Raw genomic sequence first — 22,192 nt, 5'->3', positions numbered from 1 at the left:
CGGGAGTTCAGACTAACAACCAAAGATGGCATTTGGACTGGCGGCAAAGAAGTTCTGAGAATGGCACATCCAGACGTCACCCTGTATGCAATACGCTGTATGCAGGGAGCATACATGTGATGTATGGTTTACCTTAAAGCAACCTAAAGGCTTTGGTATACTAGCTGGACATCAGGTCGCCCTTGGCACGGAATCCCTATTGCAAAGAATACTGCAACAGTGAAATGGAAGGGCATCAGGTGAATTAAAATAAAGATAATCTGCTGTTAAAGAGACATGCAAAAAACAATGAACAGCATTCCACTGTCAAAGAAAGAAACAAACATATACAACATTATGCCTAAGGAAATGATAATTAAAAATGCAGTTAGAAAATTTCAAAAAAGAATGGCAGAGCATAACACAGGTTTAGTGAAGTACATACAGACTTAAATAATGTCTGGCAGTTCATACAACAGATAGGTAGAATCGGCACAATGTGCAGTTCTTAAATGCTCTCACAGTTCACATTTATCTACAACTTCATATTTTGCTTTATAGTTCAATAAATGCAGTTGTGTATTGTTCCAGAAAAATAGCATTTTGGTGGACAGTTTATTAATGTGCAAGACTCTAAACAAAGACATGGCATAAAAGAGGCTGAAATAACAATATTACCTGTTAAGGTCACATTACCTGCCATGTAGGAGGAATCTGTGCTCCAAATCCAAATGCAGGAAATAATTTGTCACTGAAACACAAAGTTAAACATTTGGAATCATTATTACTTTTATGCAGTGTTTTATTACAGCTGGTATCAGTAACACTGTAGTACTAATGTTAAAAGAAACAAGAGTAACCGGATGCTATGTCTGTCTGACAAAAATAGAGTTTATCAATGGAGTTTGCCATTTCTTAGGTATCCAACTTCCAGCATCCAGGAGGCAATCACCACTAGTACAGTGGGCCACCCAAAGAAGAAAGGCAAACTTATAATGTGTGTTTCTCTAGTTACTCATATTTAACAACTTTTCTGTGCTTAAATTGTTGATTGCACTTGTTGGCTAAAGTTTTGCTTAAAAGTAACAAACAGGCTAATACACTCAAGTGTACCAGCCTTTGATAGCAATTTAGTCGGAAAACAAAGCATTTACTGTATTTTTTCTGTCTGTGTGCAAAAAAAGCTAAAAAAAACAAAAAAATACTTCTGCTTTCCTAAACTTTCCTAGTTAGTTGTTCCAGTGATCAGATTTTGCTGATCCCTGGGCTTTGTATTTGGTTCCTATGTTCCTCCATTTTCTTGTGTGGCCAGAGGTAGTTTCTTTACTCACCAGTGGGAGTGGGGAGTACTGAGCTGCTTGTTTGTCCTCAGAGGAGTGGTTAGAGACAGCAACTAGTAATTCGTTGGCCATTTTGGGTCATTTCCTGTTTTTTTCCAGCCCCCTGCTATAAAGCACGCTTTGGCGGGCTTTTCTGGCATTAGAGAACTTGGCATAGCTCCTTGTGGTCCCCTGCGGAGTTCCTAAGCCAGCAGAGAGCAGAAAAAGCGACTTTCTTGATTATAAGTATTTTTTAAACATTTTATTTTGCATTTTTTGATCTTTTGTGCTTTTCGACTACTGTTTGTGCCTATATTACTGTTTTATTACCTGATTTTCCTATTTTTCTGTGCTTAAATTGTTGATTGCACTTGTTGGCTAACGTTTTGCTTAAAAGTAACAAACAGGCTAATACACTCAAGTGTACCAGCCTTTGATAGCAATTTAGTCGAAAAACAAAGCATTTACTGTATTTTTTCTGTCTGTGTGCAAAAAAACTAAAAAAACAAAAAAATACTTCTGCTTTCCTAAACTTTCCTAGTTAGTTGTTCCAGTGATCAGATTTTGCTGATCCCTGGGCTTTGTATTTGGTTCCTGTGTTCCTCCATTTTCTTGTGTGGCCAGAGGTAGTTTCTTTACTCACCAGTGGGAGTGGGGAGTACTGAGCTGCTTGTTTGTCCTCAGAGGAGTGGTTAGAGACAGCAACTAGTAATTCGTTGGCCATTTTGGGTCATTTCCTGTTTTTTCCAGCCCCCTGCTATAAAGCACGTTAGCCTTGATTTAGCGGAGTTGCCACTGTTGCACACAAGAGCAGCGGCGGTTAAACAGGGCTAAACTATTTCGGCTACCTAAATTCCACTCTTCAATTTTTCCCTTAAAACTACCTTCCTAGAACTGTACTGCTGATCTAACCAGCGTATCCTATAACTAAAACGTTCATCTCTACTTGATTCCCAAGTAGACTATTCTCTATCTGTAAAGCCTAGCACTTGCTCCTACAGTACTTTCACCTTGATAAAGCACTCTTATTATAGATAGTACTCCACCAGCCTAGAACCCACATCCCCCGGAGTCTTTTGTAAGTTTTTTATCTATTCCTTCTAGCATGTCGAGGGATCAGTTGCTAGTGTCCTCTCCTGCTCAGCTGGTGAACCTGGGAATATTGAGGCAATGTTACAATTGCCTCATGTACACAGACAACCCTCTCCTTCTCCCACAAAACACAAATACATGCGAGAGATGCAACTATACGGCCAAACTGGAGGCTGAGCTCTCTCAACATAGGACTGGCAAGACCAGACAGGAGGAGAAGGTAACCACACACACTACATACCCAGTCACACATAGTACCATCACAACTTCAAATCATACACATAATCACACAAAGACATACTCGGAGGCTCTGATCAAAAATCTACCAAAACAGCAGAGGCCACCAAAGCAGACACCCAAACAACTACCACCTCAGGACCCAACACATGCAACACATAGACCACACAGTCAGAGTGTCAACAGTCACAGCCCTTAAGGCCAAACACAATGCCAGACACACTCGTCATTGGTGACTCCATAGTCAGACACACTGACGTCCCGCTCACCAGACTGAGTAAGGAGAAGGTCATAGTAAGCTGCCTGTCGGGCGCTAGAATCCACCACATAACGCAAGCACTCAGGTCTCTCAACAGCAGGTACAAGTACGACTCAGTCATTGTCCACGCTGGTGTCAACGACCTGAGACGTACCTCCTTGGACTACATGAAAAGAGACATTGAGGAGCTCTCTGATTATGTAGCCCAGGCAGGTATGACCCTGACCTTGAGCAGTATCCTACCTTCACCTAGAATGATGCCACAATACAGTGATAAGATGATCAGCTTTAATAATTGGCTTAAATTCTGGTGTCATTCAAAGGGGATCCAATGTCTGTCTGCCTGGGATGACATGCTGGACAAGCCACGCTGCCTCGCAAGGGACGGCTTGCACCTGTCACCCCTGGGCTTCCGGATATTGACAAAGGCTCTTGCCACCCCCATAGTGCCTTTTTTAGGCAAGGCTCAAATTCTAAACCTACCACCCTAGAACACAAAAAAGGAAAAAAACTAAGGGTAATGCTGCTCAATGCCAGAAGTCTTAGTCTCAAGATGCACGCACTCGAGGCCCTTCTCAGTATGGAGAACATTGATGTCTGTGCTGTGACAGAAACCTGGTTCAAGGCTCCTGAGAGCACCCCAGCACTATCAGGTTTTACCTCATATCATGCGTTCCGGCCCCAAAATCCGGACAACACCAAGAAAGGAGGGGGGGTGTCCATATTCATAAAGGACACCCACACCTCAAGGTTGGTGGCAACGCACGATGCATCGGAGACCATCCAGGTGCAACTAACCATAGGCAAAACTGCTCTGCAATTTGTAGCATGTTACAGGCCACCCACTCAAACTCAGGAACCTCACATGGCCTTCCTGAAAACACTGGAGGGGATAAATGTATCTCCAAACACCATCATACTAGGTGACTTCAACTACCCTAATATAGACTGGGAACACTACTCAAGCCCAAACACTCTAGCCCAAAGGTTCCTGGAGTTCATAAACTCAAATGCCATGGAACAACTTGTCACCATCCCCACAAGAGGAGAAAACATACTTGATCTCATCATCACGAACATGGGACCACAATGTTCAACACCGGAAGTATACCCCTCACTGGTGAGATCAGATCATAAACTAATCTCGCTGGAGGTCCTCATCCCGCCCCCACCTGAAATAAAAAAGACCACAGTGAAAAACTTCTCAAAAGCCGACTTCACACTTCTAAAAACTAGTTTGATCTCCTTTAAGGCCCCTGAGCAGGTGGTAAACATTACTCAAACCGCTGAATCACTTACAAATGCCTTCTACCAGCACCTACAGGACTGCATGGATCAGGCAATCCCAAACAAAACTAAGACTCTTTGTACCAAAGGCAAGCGTCCAGTCTGGTGGACCCCAGCCATAAACAAGCTCTACAACAAAAGGAGGAAGCTACTACAAGATAGAGCAAAATCCTTGAAAGGTAAGTCACCCTTGATCATTATAAGTAAAAAACTAAGAGCTCTCATAAAATCATCCAAGGCAAATTTTGAGAGAAAAATCGCCAAGGACTCAAAAGACAATCATAAGGCCTTCTTTAGCTATGTTAGAAACCTAGGAGGAAACTCCCAGATATGCTCAGAATTAGTTCAAAATGATGTGAAGATTACTGAACCTACACACATTGCCAACATACTGGCTGACAGGTTCAGTGCTAACTTCTCCCCTCCCCCCAAAGGAGAGATATCTATACCACAGGATTGTAGCCCCCCAAACATCTCTAACGCCCAGGTGAGAACTGCTCTCTCCAAGGCAAAAAGCACAGCATCCATGGGACCGGATGGTGTCCCCGGCTGTGTACTCCACGAACTCAATGAGGAATTAAACCCGCAGTTAGGACAGCTGTTTAATCTTAGCCTCACCTCAGGATACGTACCCAAGGAGTGGCGCACGGCGACTGTGGTCCCACTTCACAAGGGCGGTGCCTCCACCGACCCTGGAAATTACCGTCCCATTAGCTTGACAAACCTTATCTGCAAAGCCATGGAGAGGATCATAATGGAACTCATAAATAAAGACATAGGGAACTTGCAGACTTTGGATCCAACCCAGTTTGGCTTTGTCAAAGGCAGATCATGTCTTTTAAACTTGGTTGACTTTTTCGAAACAGTCACCAAGGCCATTGATGAGGGTAAGGCAGTCCATACAGCCTACCTCGACCTGGCAAAGGCCTTCGACACAATACCCCACTCAGGTATCATCGAAAAACTCATCAGCTTGAATGTAAACCCACACATCACAAGATGGGTTGCAAACTGGCTAAGTGACAAAACCCACAGGGTCAGAGTTGCTGGCGCCATGTCAGACTCAAAGCTGGTCACAAGTGGTGTCCCACAGGGCTCAGTCCTGGGTCCACTCTTGTTCGGCATCTACTTTTCTGAAGTACAAGCAAACACAGGAGGGTTATGGCTGACAAAGTTTGCAGATGACTGCAAACTGGGCGCCATAGTCGAAAACACATCTGACACAGATATCCTTCAGAAGGGCCTCACAGAAACGGATAACTGGTGCCAGAGCCATGGCCTAAAGTTAAACGCCAAGAAATGCATAGTCATACCCTTCGGGAAAAACAAGGTTACCCCTAGCTACCATATAGGTGGCAATCCACTGAGCACAGAAGAAGTTATCTGGGGACCCAGGTTGACAGTAACCATTCGTTTGACACTCACGTTGCTAAAGTAGTTAGGAAGACCTTCTACATAGCCCACCTGATCATGAAAGGATTCACATCTAGATCAAGGGAGGTCATCGTCCCCCTGTACTCATCACTCATTAGACCTATGATTGAGTACAATGCCCCATTCGGAATGTATCTGACCCGACACCTGCAGCAGCTGGAAAGGCCCCAAAAGTTCCTCACCAAAAGGATAAAGGGTCTCAAAAATATGTCTTATGCTGCCCGACTGAAAGAACTCCAGCTCTATTCAGTCGCATACCGCTTGCTCAGAGGTGACCTGTGCCTGACATACAAGGCCATGTCAAACCCAGATTTGATGAATATGCTTCACCTCAAAAAATCTAGATCCCTCAGAACCACAACGGCGGGAGACTTAAACCTTGACACGGTTATTAATAGAACGTGCTGGAGGGACAGATTCATCACCCAGAGACTCCCTATGCTGTGGAACAAAATCCCGGTACATGTGAGGCAGTGCACCTCGCTGGCCTTGTTCAAGAGGAATCTTGACCAATGGATGGGAGATCGCAGATATACCCCAGGGATTACTTCAGTGTCACTGCTTGACAGAGGCACAGCAAAATAATAGGCATAGTTTTCTTCAAACTAAGGGGTGGCGAAAGCCACATAACTATGGGCTAGGCTTATAAATGCCCTTGGGCAGATAGCCTAGTATGAACCTATGAACCTATGAACCTATGAACTACTTTTACAGCTGCTACTGCATGTCAGCAAGACCCACTGTATTTATCTTATAACAGTACCATAAATCCAGCCTCAGACTCCCTTAAAGAAATATATATTATGGTTCAACCAGTCCCTGTTAAAAAAAAAACATAACTGCTTTATCCCTTTTAAATTTAAAAAAAAAATTCAGTTCATGCCACAACTCTTTATTTCACCACTGTCTTTTTTAGAGTCTAATCCAGTCACTTTACCATTAACAGTCTTTTCTGTCCATATCATATTAATCATATTTCTTTGTCAAAATTGTTTAAACATGCCTCACATGTGTACCCTCACAGGGGCCATATAATTGTGGACATCTTCCGCTATGCACTCTAAAGTACATTAGTCTCTTTCATCTATCCCTCCACGCTGTAAACAATGCTACAAACAGTAAACATCCATATTGCTAGATGTAAAGTTTATATACACAGGCATACAGTTAACTTTAGCAACCATCCTTTTCACACTGAAAGCACTAACTATAAGCAGGTGCAATTCAAAACCTCCAAAGTATGTCCTCAAAAAGAAATCAATACAGCAATTGTCTTACCACTATGCATGCACATGCACATTTTTTTACGATTAATCTTCAGCTCCACATATCTATTGCTTTAGATCTCTCTGCAAACTACTTCCACCACCTGGTACTAGTGAAAATACTATTTAATCATAACAGTTTATTCTTTAATCCCATATCAATACAGAAAAATGCAGTACCTAAGTTAAATAATATAGGTTTTAAAGATGACCCTCAAAGCACAGCAAACATACTTCCCCTAACAATACAATTCATCTCCAATTCCCACTTCTCACCCAGCTATCATTCTTCCCACCCTATACCAAGTAACCTCCTAATCAAGATGCAACATGACTCAAAATCAAATGTCTAACTAAATTCTAAAAATACCACAACCCCTGGTCTATCCCACTTAACACTTTCATATTATCCAGTCATTATTAAAAAAAAATATTCCAACAATCTCTCTCTTCTGAAAATCTGTGAAGACAATTTAAACTATTACTTACTAAAATCTACTTCCAGACTCATCTTCAGAATCCTTTCTAATATCCCGCATAGCGATGAAATCAAAGTCAGAGATCTACAGTTTTCTGGACCCTTATATTACTTTATAATTATAACATCTGCCTGCCTCAGTTCACTAGGCAAACTTTATATCTTAAAAAGACATTAAACAAGTAAGCCAAAGATTCAAGTCTGACCTTTGCTAGTTCTTTGAGCATTTCCAGAAGTAAAGTATCCAGCCCATATGCTTGTATGTGCTTAATATCTTTAACCCCCCACCCAGTAAATCATTCTTCACATCACTTAGCACTTCTCATCAGTCCTCTCATCCCACTTTGGCAATCTTTCATGCTTCCTGTGGAATAAACTGTCCTAACAAGTGTCTCATGAAAGAGCAAACACTCATATGAATGAACTTCTAAACAGTGATCAGTTTAGAGTGAACAATGAAAAAAATGAACAATTATTACTTTCTAATTTTTCCAGGGGGCAATCACCCCTGCATCCCCCATATGGTGTGGCTGCACCATCGGCACCCCCCTGCTTATTATATATACTAATGCCAAGATGACAACAGCAGTGTAACAGCAAATTTCCTTACCCCGCTGTAATGCTATCCCATTCAAAAGACTGCTAGCAGGAACTCCTTTAGGAAGAACATTTGCTCACATGAACATTCACTTTTAAAAAGCATTTGCTCAGGTGAGTGTTTGCTCTTCCTAATTGTTAATGACCTAACATACAGTTTAACACATTCACCTGCTCTTTAGCATCACTTGTCGCCTCCCAATCCCAAACAAATCTCTAAAAGGATAGCAACAATCCCAAACAAATCTCTAAAAGGAAAACAACATTCAAAAAACTAAAGAAAACAAATATAAAAGTATATCTTTTAGCAAAAACTCATATTTGGTTGTGGGTAATGCAGAATTTTCCCACAGATGGGGCAGATGAGTGATCAAACAAAGCCAGCCATGGGTAAATCCTGCACTATCCAAAATCAAACACAGTTATTGCCATCAAACAATGACTTTATTTACAAAAAAAGTACAGTTGTGTAAGAACTTACCATAAGAGTAGATGTTCCACCGATTAATGTTGCAGTATTTCAAGCAAATGGGTTATCACCACTGATGTTCCTCCAGGGTACCAACGCTTAACTCTCTCTGGGTCGTATGTCTTACATATGATCTCAGGTCGCAAGTGTAGGGGTATATAGATGATATATGAATGTAAATCCTCAGACTATATCCAAGCCAGTGGCTTGAAGTCTCCTGAGAGAGTGACTGATCAGCTAGGTGGGGCCAAGCAGGAAGCGGTAAGAAGCCCCCCTCAGTCCTAGGGTCTGACAAGACAGAGAGAGACAGAGACACATACATAATAACCAAATGAGAGGAATTAGGATGGGAAGAAATACTGCAACAGTGATAAGTAGGACATATACTGTTATGGTAAGTTCTTACACAACTGTACTATTTCCTGACTGAGATCACTACTGCAGTACTCCAAACAAATGGATGACTCTTGGTGCTGAAGGGAATATAAGGGGGGTTGGCTGGCCCAAGAGCCCAGAGAGGACTGACTCAGCAAAGGTTACTCCGGACCTTGAAAAGGCAGTACATATGACCAGATGGCAACTTTCGATATAGATCTGGCATTAATCCTTTTGCAGAAGGCCCTGGAAGATGCCACTGCCCTGATAGAGTTTGTCTGAGAGCAGAATGAGAAAGATTTTCCATGAAAAGAATAACAAACAGAGATGGACTTGGAGACTGAGCTTGCAATTGTTTGTTTGGATACTGGCTGGCCCAGTTTCGAGTTCATGAATAAGACAACCCATTGATCTGACTTACAAAAAGATTTGGCCTTGTCCAAATAAAACACCAGCTGTCTTTGAACATCTAGAAAGTATAGGAGTCTTGCCCTCTGTTCTGCAGGTTGGGAAAGAAAGTATGTGGACTAATGGCCTGGTTGAGAGACATCTTATTCACTTCTGTCATGAAAGAGGGGTTAGTCCTCAAGGTCACTCTTTCCTTGTACAAAATAAGAAAGGAAGGAATGGCCATGAGTGTCTGTAGCTCTGAGACTCTCCTAGCAGAAGTGAGAGCAGAAGTAGAGTAGTCCTCAGGTGCTGAATTTGAGATTTGTTGAGGTTGCTGTTTCAAAAGGAGCTAAAGTGAGCTTTATCAGCATGAAGTTGAGGTCCCAGGAAGGGGTTCAGGCTTCCTTAGTGGTGTAATATGCAGGACCCCTATAAGGAATTGTTGGACCTCAGGTCTGGACAGTAAAGGTAGGTTAAGGGTCATAGAAACAGAGAAAGCTGACAGGTGGGCTTTGATGGAGGCGTAAACCAGATCTGCATCCATGAATTCACACAAATACTTCAGTATAGAAGGTAATTAAGAAGGTAATTAAGAATCAATGGGGTCCTCATTACTTCTATGACACCAGAAAGAAAACTTCTTCCATATGTAGAATTTTTTGAGTGGTGGGTCTACTTGCTTCTTGGAGAACTCTAATCAAATCTTCTGGAAACTGATGCCCGAAAAGATTCAGAACCCTATCATCCACAGGTTTAGGTTTAGGGATGACAGGATGAGATGAAGATCTTCATTGTGTGGTTGTTGTGTGGTGTTTGCCCTTGGCTAGATGAAACAGAAGGGGGAACCAATACTGTCTTAGGCAAAAGAGAGCCACTAGTAATAGTTTTGCTTTTCCCTTTTTGGATCTTTAGTAAGAATCTTGGAATAAGAGAGGGAGAGTGTGTGTGTGTGTGTGTGGGGGGGGGGGGGCATACAGAAACTTCCTTAAAAAGAAAAAGCATCTGTTCTCCAGGCTGATGGGTTAGGGTGGGATGAAGTGGAGCCCTGGATTGAGCTTCACATGGTCTACCCACCATGAGAGCTCCTTTGTGAGACAAGGTATGAGGAGAATCACTGTGTCTAGAGAGTGAGAGTGTGCTGGGACCAGAGGTTTTCAGGTACCACTGAATTTTCCTCATATGCAACCTGGCTATGTGGGAGCACTAGAATGGCTGCTGCCATGAATCCCAGAGTTCTTAGGATTTCCTTGGCTGAGCATTATTGGAGAGAGGAAAGGCTGTGAAAGTAAGCTGCAAGGTTCTGCACTTTTTTTTCTGAGGCAAGTAGACCTCCATCCTTCAGGTGTCCAATCTGAAGTCCAAAAACACTAAGTCTTGAGTGAGCTAGAGGAATGGAGGACTTTTTGCAGTTGACAGTGAACTCCAACTGCAAGAGGAGGCTGAGGATGAAGTGGAGATTTTTCAGCAGGATCTGGGGTGTGGTAGACTGGATTAGCAGATCACATACGTAGGGGAAAATCTGAATTCCCTGACTTTGGCAGAAGGCTATCACTGGTGCTAGACACTCTGTGAAACTCTTTGGGCTCTGGAAAGCCCAGAAAGCAAAACAGTAAACTCAAAGTGACGTGAACCAGTACAGAAACTATGGAATCCCCTGCAGGAGGGGCAAATGGGTATATGGATATAAGTATCCTTTAAATCCACAGAGACTAGGCATGCCTGTGGATGTATGAAAAGCAGCAGAGTGTAGGGAGAGTATTTTGAAGGTTGACACTTTTAAGAACATGGTTAGCAGAGAAAGATTCAGTATGGATCTCCATTGCCCTTCTTGTCTCTGGACTAGAAGAGTCTGGAGTAAAAACCCCTTTCTACAAACTCTGTGGGCACTGATTCTATAGTACCTTGATCCTGTAATTCTTGGAGTACTGGAGGTGGAAGTTAAAGTTGGTTGTGGGGATGGGGGGGTTACCATTTAGTGGAGAAATTCTTTCCAAGACATGGCATAACCCTTTCTATGATAAAAAGCACCAGTGGTCTAAGGCGATCTTTTCCTAACATGCACTAAAATGGCACTACCTTAACAATCATATGTGTTCATGTGCACATATGTCTATGCCACCATAAACAAAAGTTAACCATCCACTTTAGCTTTCTTCTTCTTTGCTACAAACTTTCATATTGCTAACCTCTTATAAAGCCATTTAAAAACTTGAAATGTATTTCACCTTTCTAACTTCTCCCAATTTTTTAATTCTAAAAGTGCCTAACTATAGAATAAATCAATATCTTCCTTGAATTAGCTTTTCTGTTTGACTCTGTCTAATTGTATTGCATGTTAATATAACTAAGCTGTAATGTTAGTTTGTACCAAAACTCAATACCTTTTGTGCGCTATTCAAATTTTTACATTTTGTATTAATATTTTGTATATTTTTTGGAGCTTTTCTCCTTGTGCCTCCACTGAAAATGGGTTTCTCACCCAGTGGAATTTGCCAGTCAACAAATGTCAACAAATAAATAAATTACATTGACTGAATTAGCCTTTTTTAGGGGGCAGGACAGGACCAAGGGGTGGGGGTATGGGGATTTGTTGATAGTTACAATGATTTATCCCCAAAGGGAGGCCTTCCATATGTGGGATTCCTCTAAGTTTTTTCTGGAAATGTCTTTCTGGGTGCAGTCTTGCTCTGGTAACTAGGCACAGAGGTTAACAGAATATGTCTGCAGTCTTTCATTGTCTTGTCTTGCTCTTGCAGAGCTTTAAATAAGTTGGTTGATTTTGGACCAAACAAAGGTTCTTGTCTAAAGGAGACTCAATAAGCATGGCTCTGAAATCTCCTGGCATGGGGTGATTGCACAGCCATGCATTCCTGCAAATGAACAATGCAGAAGCAGCTGCTCTGGAAGAGGCCTCCACAGCATCATAACTACTGGTTAAGCAAGGACAAGATTTGTTATTTGGAATCTGATCCCTATGGATCTAGCAATACCTTGTCTAAGGAGTTGAGTATGGATAACAGGTACTTGGTTACCTGGGGCTGGTAATTAATAACCCGGAATGCCAGAGTACAGCAGGCACAAACCTTCTTTTGCCACATAGTCATGGTCTTTATCTGAAAGCAGGGCGTTGGTGTTTGGAAGAAGTTCTGAAGGTTTATCAGAAGATAGTTACTTCAGAAGGGTCTGCCACAGGGTTATTATACAAGAACTTAAGTTCATAAGGAACCTTGTAAAATCTGTCTGGCCTTTTGGGGGTAGGAGGATGCAAATCAAGGGTAGCAGAGGTAGACTGGAAAGCATCCAAGAAGGCCTCCAGAACTGAGGGGGGACAGGCGAAGGGGCAGGAATGCAAATTTCCAAGAGATTGTAATATCCTTGCTGAACCTCTGTAATCTGTCTACACTCTCACTCAAAGTTTTTCACCATGTTTATAACTGTCTACCCAAATGAAGTTTCTTCAACAAGAGAGTCAGGAAAGATGGAGTCTTCATCACCAGAAGGAATTTAGCCAGGGGAGTGAATTTGAGAGGAATAGGGCAGAAAATGGTAAGAGTCAGATGCATCTTCCTCTTCAGAGGAAGATGAAGCTACAGTAACCTTTTAAGGAGGAGGAGGGTGAGTAAAAACAAACAAAGACGATTTCAGGGCCATAATGGCCTTGAGCAGGCCTTGAGAAAAATCCATACATTCTTCCTCTCTAGATTTGGGAGGAAAAGAGATATGCTTAGATTTTTGTCATTTCTTCTTTGGTGTGATATCTGCCTGAACCAAGTGGGGCATTTCAGATCTCTGACATACCTCAATTAACTTAATGGGGATCTCTTCCCTAACTAGAATCTGTGGAATGCTTTCTGGGCCAACTGAAATGATAATCTATGATTCTAACTTCTCCGTTGGATTAGTTTCTTCAATAGTAAGGCCTTCTGATGCCATGAGGGTATCAGCAGTGTAGTTGGAAGTACCATCAGTTCTTGACCTAGCAGGTGTATCAGAATCAGAGTGGGTAGGCTGAATATCCAGCCTAAGCCTTTTGAGCTTTCTCTTGTGTGATGATGGAGGTATATCTGGCGAAGCAGGATCCACATCTTGGAGTTGGCCAAACGCGTCAGATGTTGGATCTCCAAGAAAGTGTTGAGAGAAGATAGATTGGATCACAAAGTCTTTGGCACAAAGGATTGGCAAATGGAATGGGCCTTGTAGTCACATTCCACACCTAGGCAGAAGAGATCTTTGTATGGGATTTGTCTACTCCACTCACACTTACTCTTTCTAGTTGACATCTAATACAGATATAGCAAAACAATTTAGCTAAGTAAAGAAAAGTTATTTAAAACTGTATTTATTAAGTTTTTTTTAATACTGATTTGGTTAAAGAAAATGATAATTAATGGATATTGGATAGTTCAGTAGACACAGATACCAGTTTTCATTCCTGCTTTTCAGAATTAAATGATTTATGTGACATTAATGCCTATTGTAAGCTAGATACAGACAATGTGCCTTATAAATCACAATTTATGCCACCGTTTAAGCATGAGGGTGTCCAACAGTTTTCTGTCATGGTTAAATATGCAATTGATAATCTTTTTATTGAGTTTGAGAAACATAAAAACCAAGTCAAGTATAATTTAACCAAGAATGAATGGGATGCTTTATGCAAATTGAGAAATAAGAAAGAAATAATTTTTAAACCAGCCGACAAAGGCAACAAGTTGGTTATGCTTCACTATGAACATTACTTGAAAATGTGTTATGAACATCTTAATGACACAAATGTATATAAAATAGTCAACATCGAATGTTATCAACAAGCACTTGTGAATTATAATGAATTACTGATGAAAGGTAACAGACTAGGATATTTTTCACAAGCTGATATTGAGAAAAAGCTGGACACGACAGGTTGTGAAATGGCAACCTTTTACTGCTTGCTGAAGTTACATAAACATTCAAGTGACCCACCTGGTAGACCTATAGTGTCAGCGTGTAAACATTTTTTGAATAAAATAGGCATTTTGTTACATCATTACTTGTTGAAAATAGTTAAAAATCAAACATCGTATATACAGGATACATTTGATTTTTTGAAGAAAATCGAAAATATTCAATGGGAAGAAAACATGTTCTGGTTAGTGATTGACGCTAAAAGTCTCTATACCAGTATTAAACAAAAATATGGTATAGAAGCATTAAGATATGCATTGGATGATAGTCCAGTATCTATATACATTATAGAGTTAATAGATTTTTGTTTACAGCATAATTATTTTGAATTTAATGGTAATCTATACCATCAGTTACAAGGCACGGCCATGGGTGCTCCATATGCACCCATGTATGCAAATATTATGATGGGGTTACTGGAAAATGAATGTTTATATAGAGATGAATTTTTCATCAGGTATGTCCTTCGTTACTATAGATACATAGACAACCTCATTTTTTTTATGCAAAGGGGGGTAGAAATCAAGTGGATATATTTATGGAGAAACTTAATAAAAACAGGTTTGGTTTGATGTTTGAAATTTCAGCCTGTGGTCAACAGGTAGTTTTTTTAGATCTAAAACTAAAAGGAATAAATGATGGAGATATTTCTACCTCTATGCACAGGAAATTAGAGAACACAAATAATTTTCTCCATGGTTCTAGTTTCCATCCCCTGCACTTACTGAAGTCATTACCTTATGGGGGATTTATGAGAATAAAATGTCTGTGTAACAGTGAAAATTTTGAAAATAGAGTATAATAGAACTTTAACAATGTTTATAGATAGGGGTTATGAGGAACATCTTGTAAGGGAAGCACTTTATAGGGTTAAGGTAACAGATAAGATACATAATAATAGAAGTGCTAATATAAAGAATATACAACCCCCTAAGAAACAAATGCAAATGTATGTGGTTATGACATATGACGTATTGAGTGACATGGTAGTCCCAATTATTAAGTAATATTGGTGGTATCTTTTGAAATTTAAAGAATTTGCTGATTCATGCACCAAACCAACATTCTCTTTTAAGAAGGGACATAGTATAAAAGAGGTTAGAACACAGTAAGTTTCAAATTCCAATTATTAGCATACCAAATGGTTTACATGTTTTAGATACCACTCCTTGTGGAAAATGTATTTCTTGTCAGTATGTAACACTGAGTTTTCAATATATTAATGGACGCAAATTTAGAGTTTTATAAAACTTTTGAAGTACTACTGAATGTGTTGTATATGCATTGAAGTGCCCATGTAACAAGTTCTATACAGGGGAAAGTAAAGGGGCTTTCAAGTCTCGTTTACAAGAACATGTTAGAGATATAAAAATTTGTAAATATGAAAGCCCAGTTGCACAACATTTTTTAAAATATTTGTAAAAACAAAAAATTAATCCGCAAATAGAATAAAACGGTTGATGCAAAAATAATATATAAAAAAATCTATATTTATCTACACTTAAAATACTGAGCGCTTTCACCCACCAGCATCGTGGATGCAAAAATAATATATAAAAAATCTATATTTATTTACACTTAAAATACTGAGCGCTTTCACCCACCAGCATCGTGGGTGAAAGCGCTCAGTATTTTAAGTGTAAATAAATATAGATTTTTTTATATATTATTTTTGCATCAACCATTTTATTCTATTTGCGGATTAATTTTTTGTTTTTACAAGTGTTTTTGCTTTTCTCGTGTTATGGTGATTTTTTAAAATATCATAATGGGAACCTAGAAAGTTTACAGGGCACTATTTTAGAGCATATAGAAAAAAGTAGTTACTATGATGTTAAAAGCAAGCTTCTATACAAGGAAGCTTTGCTTATTTTAAAGTTTGGCACTTTAAATCCTGATGGTATGAATATTTCTTGCAATTGGAAAGTTTTAATTTGAGTGAATTGATTAATTGTTTAATTGAAACAAAAATTGTATAAAAGGTGTGATTTATATGAGTTTTATATTCCACTGAAGGCAGCATATGCCGAGGCGCTAGAACGTATTAAATTCATTTTTTATTCCTGCACTGGATTGTTGTATTTACTTATTCTGTGCTTGCAGTTTGTGTTGCTTACAAGTAAAGAAAAGTCACATCTCTAGCAGCCTACACACATCCTGCATTCCAGAGCATTTTCTGAAAAACAAACTTAAAAAGCATAAAATAAACAAATGCAAATACTTTGCGAAAAATAAAGCCATTAAAACTGTACAAATAGCAATGTTCTCAGTAAGAAGTATTCTTTATAATGATAACGGTGTATTCACAACCTTTTCAAATACAGTAATAGATTACAATGCACACAAACCCCAAATTATTTTGTTTGTAAACTTTCAACTCTAGAAAATTGTACAACCCAGACATATATCGTTTGAACATTTTTGTTAACCAGACATAAGCTTTCATATAACAGCAATAAATTCCTTTATAAGTGCATGTTTACTGAGATATTTACAGAAATATTTAAACATATGCTTAACTGTATAATTAGCAAAACAAATACTGGATATCATTCAAGATCTGAAACTTACAGTGCCAAAAGACAGTTTTTTTTTCAGCAACACGTGAGGTTTCACTTGGTTTCTGAAGTATTAAGTACTAGCAAACAGTTAGCAGTATTTCCAATATAGTGTGTTATACTCCTCAATAACATGTAAATCTCTCAATCATAAAACTATAAACATAAAATTGAAAATATGAATAATAAGAGACAAAGATTAATTTCTCCACTGAGGAACACCCCAGACTAACAATTTTAGTGTCACTGTTAATAATCCCTTCTCCTTTCAACTCCTACCTATTGTTAGCTGTAAGTCACTCAGTCAAAGAAGCCAGATCCAAAAAAGGTTCTGGACACCATAACGCAGTATGGACATAAACTGGAAGTATACAAAAAGGCATATTAGGCTTGAAGTCAAAAGTGCACATGAATGAAGCTGCTTGCTTGGACACTCCTCATATCCCAAGCCATGAGTTTTTTTTTTCTTTTTTGATGTTCATATATTATCTTGGGGCACATATGAGGATGGATTATTAATTTCTACATTTTGTAGGTTCTCTGATTAGGGGTGAAAACAGAAAGAGTTTAGAATTCAGACTACTTTCTGTTGGTAAAGGTCAATTTAAAATGGTCATGCTGATTTCTCTGTCTGAACAGTAGTTTTAGAATATAAAAAAGTGTTAATGTTAATGTCCATGTATCATCCTGAGTGGTTATTTTCTGATTTACTATAGCCTAAAATGACCTGATGTAGCTGCTATGTTGTCAAATTTTATTTTACAGTGCAGGTTTTCATCTGCATTGTGTAATTTTATGGAGACATTAAGAGTAATGTGTTGAAAACATTTACTGTGGCAATACTTCTCTAATGATGTCCATTAAGAGTACTTTCATTGACGTTTTTCCTCAAAAAGAGTATATTTGCCTTTCTCTAAAGACATACTTCATGTTTTATTACTAGCTCTATTCAACACTGCACTTTAAGTGGCACTTGAAAGCTAGAAATGAAAGAATAGTTTACTTATTTTTTCTCTTCATACTCAAAAAAAAAAAAAAAATTCAAGCCACATTTTCTGAAGTGTTAAAGCTGGTCATCCACGACTAATAACACATGTAAAAGTATGCCGACATTCACTACCTATGTTTTAAACACATTATTGTTCCTCCCACTGGAATCAGTTATTTGCTTCATTTTCAAGAACTATGAACTACAGATACTCCTAGTCTACGTGATATCAAAATAATATAACAAATAACAGAAGGAAATACCCCAGGATTTCACAAGAGTAAATCTGATGTGTAGATACACAGCTTCAGGCTGAAAGTACAGTTGTGTTGGTAACTTATCATAACTGTAGAAGCTCAAGTTGATCAATACTAAATCTTGGGACTTTCTGCCATGCAGCAGCCCATGGCCATCTCAAACACCAGAAGCTTTCACCATCCCCTTGCCAAAAGACACTCTTGTTAACTGACTTCAGTATGTCTGAGTTATTAAGGGTGGTTGGCCAATGCCATCTTCCCCCTTGCTCACGTACCCCCAGATAGACCACAACTTGTTTCACTGATCCTACAGATGACAATTTGAAATTTTGTTAGAAGAGGGAAAGTGGAAAAGAGGTGAACAGAAGAGCAGGAATATGTGCAAGAGGAAAGGATACTGTAACACTGATTGACTTGAATGTCTACAATTATGTCGTTACCAACACAATTGTACTATGGTCTTTGCACTTAGTGTTGTAAGTATTAAGTCTTGGGCGGACACCCAAACCTGTCTTTTTGGGGTGGTTGGAGAGTATTTTCTGTTGGGGAAACCAAGTTTTGAAGGATGGTAGGGAAATCCCAGCTCTGGCTCTAAAGATATCACCAAGAAGGTAGTGTTTAGTAAAAGTGTGCAAAGAAGACCAAGTAGTTGCTTCCAGAATGGACTGGGTTGGTGTCCCTTTCAAAACTGCTGTGGTAGCTGCTTTTGCCATGTTAAATGAGCTCTGACTCCACCAGGTAGTTGTTTGCCTTGGGTTCCTATCAGATCATCGAAACTTCAGCAGTTCAAACACCATATGTTCAAACTGTGAAGTTCGAAAACTGATTATCGCGAAGCCGCGGAACACCAAATTCTTTCCCAAGGAAAGAATTCGGTGGGCCATTTCTGTGGCTTCACAATTTTCAGCACTGTGATGGAAAGTTACGGGTCGAGTTCAGGTAAGTGTGCGATTGTGCGGACGTTAGGGTTAGGGCGCGGGTTAGGTGAGTAAGGGTTAGGGCATGGGTGAGGTGGGTGTGCGATAGTGACAGACTTCAGGGTTAGGGCAGGATAGGTGAGTTAGGGTTACGGCGCGGGTAAGGTGGGTGTGCGATAATGACAGACTTTAGGGTTAGGGCAAGATAGGTGAGTTAGGGTTAGGGCACGGGTCAGGTGAGTGTGCGATAGTGACGGACCTTAGGGTCAGGGTTTGGGTTAAGGTAAGTGGATAGATAGTAGTGTATGTACAGTTTAGTATAGGGTTAGATGTAGGACTTTAAGTGTATGTGTGTGGATTGCTGTTTTTTTGGTGTGCTTGTGTTGTGTGTGTGTTTCTTGGAACAGCGATTTTTTTTCCCTGGGAAAAAAAAAATCTCTGTTCTAAGCCTTCGATTGTTTTGCACTTCGAGGTTAGAAGTTCGAATATATGGTGTTCAAACTTCTGCCGTTTTGTCGAAGTGATATAGACCCATGTGCCTTGATGTGTATACTAAAAAGTGACAGAGTTAGCTATCCATTTTGAGATGGTCTGTTTCCCCTCTACTCTCCACTCTTTATCTTCTGCAAATATCACCAATAGTTGATCAGTTCTGTTTTTTTATCTAGTCAGGGGGAGGTAGAACCTTAGTTGTCTGTGTACATCCATGAAGTGTAAGAGCCTCTCTCTTTGTTCTGAAGTTTTGGAAAGAACACAGAATTGTGTATGCCCTAGATGAGGGAGACTTCCGATACCACCTTGGGTATAAAGGATGTGTTAGTTTCTCAAGATTCCTTGCACATTAGGGCTCGTAGTTCAGAGATGCAGCTGGCTGAGGTGAGTGCCAGCAGCAGGGCAGTTTTCCCATAAGTGGTTTAAAGAGTGGGAAAGGATCTCTTTTGGGGGTTGTGAGGTGCAAGATTCCATTTAGAAACTACTTCCTGTGAGGATGAATGCAAGCAGGAGGAGACATGGGCAAGCAATTAGAAAATGGCTGAGTCATGCACTTTTACTCTACAGTAAGACAGGACTTCTTTATACAAGTGTGTGAGGTATTCCAGGTCCTGTTCTAATTCTAATTTGGTAGGTAGACTACTTCTTGCATTGTACCCAACATGAAATGTTTCCACTTTGCTATATAAGACTTTTTGGTAATTGGTTATCTAGCTTCTTTCAGAATTAATGGTACATCCTCTGAAAATGACTACCTGGCCAGGATCAGCAGCCAATCATCCAAGCTGTCAGACTGAGTGGCCTCAAGTTGGGATGTAAAACAAATCCTTTGCTCTGGGTTATGAAGTCCATGGTCTGAGGAAGTATTTTGAATCTTCCCTCACTGAGGGTGAAGAAGAGAATGATGCAGTGCTGCCTGTCCATGTAAGGAGTAATCAGTATCAATCTTGGCCTCTCTGACCTCACTTTCTCCAAAACCATGGGGAAAGGGGTAGTGGTGGGAAGGCATAAAGAAAGAGATGTGTCCCAGTGAAGGAGATGGTGTCTGTTCTCCACACCCCTCTTTGGGAGGCATTTTGAACACAACTTGTTAAACTGCCTGTCTTAGTGAATGAAAACAGGTCAGCATATGGTGCACCCCATCTGTTTGTTAGATCTAGAAGCAATTTTCTCTTAGGAATCCAGTCATTGGGATCTACAACAGATCTGCTCAGACTCTCTGTCAGCAAGTTCTCCTGTCTGGGAATTTATGAGGCTTTAGGAGTCAGAAACTGTTGTTGTGCCACCTGACATAGTTCCACTACCAATCTGCAGAGATGGTAGGAGTGAGTGTCCCCTTGTTTGTTGATGTATCACATCATGGTTGTATTGTCTATCTGTATCTTTATGGTTTCTGGTGTGAGCTTTTCTTTAAGTGCTTTCATGGGCAAAATTACTGCCATCATTTTCCTTTATACTGATGTGCTGGGCTGCCATGTGCCTGTCTCATGTTCCCTGGACTTTCAGGCTATCTAAATGTGCCCCCAAGCCAAGTCCTTGCTGTCCATTGTTAGGGTCTGATTTGCATCTGGAAATTTGAAGAAGGGCCCCTAGGTTCATCTTGATACTCTCCTCCAACTAAAGAATCCCCATTTTCAGATACAGAAAGAGAGGGATTTGGGTTTCTAATTGTTGCTGGTGTTGATATCATCAGTTTTTAGGAATTACTGCAGCTTTTATAAATTGAGACATTCCAGGGGGACCATCAAGATACACAAGGTCATATACTCAGCATCCTCAGGAACTTTCTTACTATTTACTGTTTGAAAACTGCAGATGTGGAGGAAGTAGTCAGGAAGGAACAGAATCATGTCTTTTGGTAAAAAGGCTTTCTGTTGAACATACTAAATCTACTCCTAAGACGGTAACCAGGGTACTAGGTATTAGTTATGACTTTTGGCCATTCAGGGTTAAGCCCACCTTCTGGAAGCTATCTGTGGTGAAGTGCATGGCTGACACAAGCTTCTCAGTAGATCATGCCTGGATATGGCAATCATCTAAATATGGGTAGACATGGACCTCCTTGTTACTGCAAAATGCAATTACTGGTATCAGACATTTAGTAAACACTCTGGATGCAGTAGAAAAGTCAAATGGTAACCCAAAAAATTAGAAGTGGGATCACCCTTCCTTGAACGGCAAGAACTTTCTGTGTTCCCGGAGAAAAGGAATATGAATGTAAATCTTCTTTAGATCCGGTGTCACCAGCCATGCTACTGTCAAAATGATAGGAAGACATTTTTTGTAAGGTTATCATCTTGAATTTGGATAACAAAAGAGATCTGCTGAGTTTTAAAAGGTTCCTTTATTGGAACAAAAAAAGTTTGCTGGTCTCTCTGGTGGGGTTAGTTAAATGGAGCTTTGGTATGAGAGGGCCAACTATGAGGGGTGTGTCAGTTTTCTCTGCTGTTTGAAGGAAGGAGTAATGCATAGGAAGGGAGGGTTTCTAGAACCAAGTATACCTCTCATATCATCTGCAATACTCAGTTGTCCTGAATGATCTACTCCCAGAGGAAAATACATTTTCCTCCCAGAAAGGTTGGAGATTAAGGGTTTGGGTTAGAGTAGGATTTGTGGAAGGGGAAGGTGCTGAACACAGTCACAGGTGCTCCCTAGTGGGGGTTGGATCCTTAGGCCCTCCCTGTCCCAGATTCATAGATTTGGTCTGTTTGACACATTCTTTGATACCTAGTAATTTTTCCCATTGGAGGTTTTGATTTTTCTTGTTTTGGGAGAAAGGGCCAGGACTTGCTAAGGTAATCTGTATTGTATCTAGAGGAAAGGGAAATGACAGACTTTCTTAACTGACTTCATCT

General features: G+C 40.1%; 1 protein-coding gene across 1 annotated transcript in view; it reads right to left on the bottom strand.

The window, feature by feature from the left end:
* Window positions 1-22,192, bottom strand: part of LOC122796644 (copine-3-like) — a 1,024,312-nt gene that overhangs the window by 278,619 nt on the left and 723,501 nt on the right. The window contains 1 exon segment of the mRNA XM_044065281.1: window positions 676-730. Within this exon segment, the coding sequence (XP_043921216.1) occupies window positions 676-730 (55 nt within the window).

Source organism: Protopterus annectens, chromosome 3.part0 (genome assembly GCF_019279795.1).
Source record: "Protopterus annectens isolate FY-2018-M chromosome 3.part0, PAN1.0, whole genome shotgun sequence".
Lineage (NCBI taxonomy): Eukaryota > Metazoa > Chordata > Ceratodontiformes > Protopteridae > Protopterus > Protopterus annectens.
The sequence above is the reverse complement of the archived record's forward strand: the minus strand, read 5'-3'. Positions and strand labels throughout refer to the sequence as shown.